We start from the raw sequence: 1,772 nt of genomic DNA on the forward strand, positions 1-1,772 counted from the left end.
CCCATAAGGCTGCAATGGCTGGGCTACGTCAGTCCAGAGCCAGGAGCCTGCAAGTCCATCCTGGTCTCCCATGTGAGTGTCACGGGTCCAGGCACTCGGACCACCTTCCACTGCTTCCTCAAGTGCATTTGCAAGGAGCTGGATTAGAAGCAGAGCAGCCTGGACTCGACTGGTGCCGAGATGAAATACCAGGTGGCAGGCGGCAGTTTAACCTGCTGCACCACAATGCCGTCCCTGCCCAAACACTGAACGAGGCAATAGCGTGTGCCTCCCACCCTTCAGGTTTTCAGTCCATCCAGTGGGAATTGTTCCTGCGCTTTCCATCACCGGAGGTGCCACAGGGGTTAGCTGGCCCATTCCCGTGCCTGTCTTCTTGCCAGTCCTCAGGACAGAACCTCAGCTCTTATTCTAAGAACCTTAGAGTTACTCATGTGCTATACCCATAATGGGTTGAGTTGAAAATATAGGCACAGGCCATGAGCCATTTGTTCCTATACTAATGTTATTTTCTTTTCAAAGATTCCCAGGTTATATTGAAACACAACATGTCACATGTGTCCCTGAATTCCACCTCATGGACTTCTCAGAGATGACAGAACTGCAGCCACTCCTCTTTGGGCTGTTCCTGTCCATGTACCTGGTCATGGTGCTCAGGAACTTGCTCATCATCCTTGCTGTCAGCTCAGACTCCCACCTCCACTCCCCCACATACTTCTTCCTCTGCAACCTGTTCTTGGCTGATGTGGGTTTCACCTCCACCATGGTTCCCAAGATGATTGTGGACATCCACACTCACAGCACAGTCATCTCCTATGTGGGCTGCCTGATGCAGATGTCTCACTCTGTTATCTGTGGATGCATGGATGCTTTGCTTCTGACCGTGATGGCCTGTGACCGGTTTGTTGCCATCTGTCACCCCCTGCATTACCAGGCCATCATGAATCCTGGCCGCTGTGGCTTCTTAGTTTTGGTGTCCTTTGGGGCCAGCCTTCTGTATTCCCTGCTGCAGAATTTGATGGTCTTAAGGGATTCCTGCTTTAAGAAAGTGGAAATTTCTAATTTCTTCTGTGAGCCTACTCAGCTTCTCAGCCTGACTCCCTACGATTCCTTCACCAATGATGTATTCACATATCTTGTTGGCATCATCTATGGTTTTCTCCTTATCTCAGAGATCCTCCTCTCTTACTATAACGTTGTGTTCTCCATTCTGAGAATCCCCTCACCAGGTGGGAAGTACAAAACCTTCTCTATCTGTGGCTCTCAAGTGTCAGTTGTTTGCTTATTTTATGGAACAGGCCTTGGAGTTTATCTCAGTTCAACTTTCTCACTTTCTCCGGGGCAGGGTGCCTGGGCTTCAGTGGTGTACACTCTGGTCACCCCCATGCTCAACCCCTTTATCTACAGCCTGAGGAACAGGGACTTGAAGAGAGCCATACAGAAGCTCCTCAGCAACACAGCCTAATTTCTGTCCTTGTGCCATGTGTTTGGACTGCAGGTTGAAAAAGGAAGCAAAACTAAGCATCTAGAAGTACAAGTCTCACCTCTAACTACATGATGTATGAGGCTCTCGTCTCTCTAAATTTTGTGTCTGAATATTGCTTCCTTTGCCATTTTGAATGGAGAGTATTACAGATTTTTTATACATCTTAACCATTGCATGCCTGAATCCTACTTTAGCTCTGCAAAACTCTCTGCAGTTTATTATGGATGATCCATGAATCCTGGTCAAATGAACAACCCTTTCTGAACTTTTCAAGTTGACATCTTTTCCA

At 47.9% G+C, this 1,772-nt stretch overlaps 1 protein-coding gene across 1 annotated transcript; it reads left to right on the top strand.

Moving 5' to 3' along the window:
* The first annotated feature begins 574 nt into the window (after nucleotides 1-574).
* LOC138845763 (olfactory receptor 7E178-like) lies at nucleotides 575-1,468 on the top strand. The gene has a single exon (XM_070059336.1). The coding sequence runs from the start codon at nucleotides 575-577 to the stop codon at nucleotides 1,460-1,462; it is 888 nt and encodes a 295-aa protein (XP_069915437.1). The 3' UTR covers nucleotides 1,463-1,468.
* Nucleotides 1,469-1,772: the final 304 nt, after the last annotated feature.

Source organism: Oryctolagus cuniculus, chromosome 16 (assembly GCF_964237555.1).
Source record: "Oryctolagus cuniculus chromosome 16, mOryCun1.1, whole genome shotgun sequence".
NCBI classification, from domain to species: domain Eukaryota; kingdom Metazoa; phylum Chordata; class Mammalia; order Lagomorpha; family Leporidae; genus Oryctolagus; species Oryctolagus cuniculus.

What these genes read in the sequence shown, in the direction of transcription:
- LOC138845763 (XM_070059336.1), top strand. Translation starts at nt 575, where the DNA reads ATGGACTTCTCAGAGATGACAGAACTGCAGCCACTCCTCTTTGGGCTG.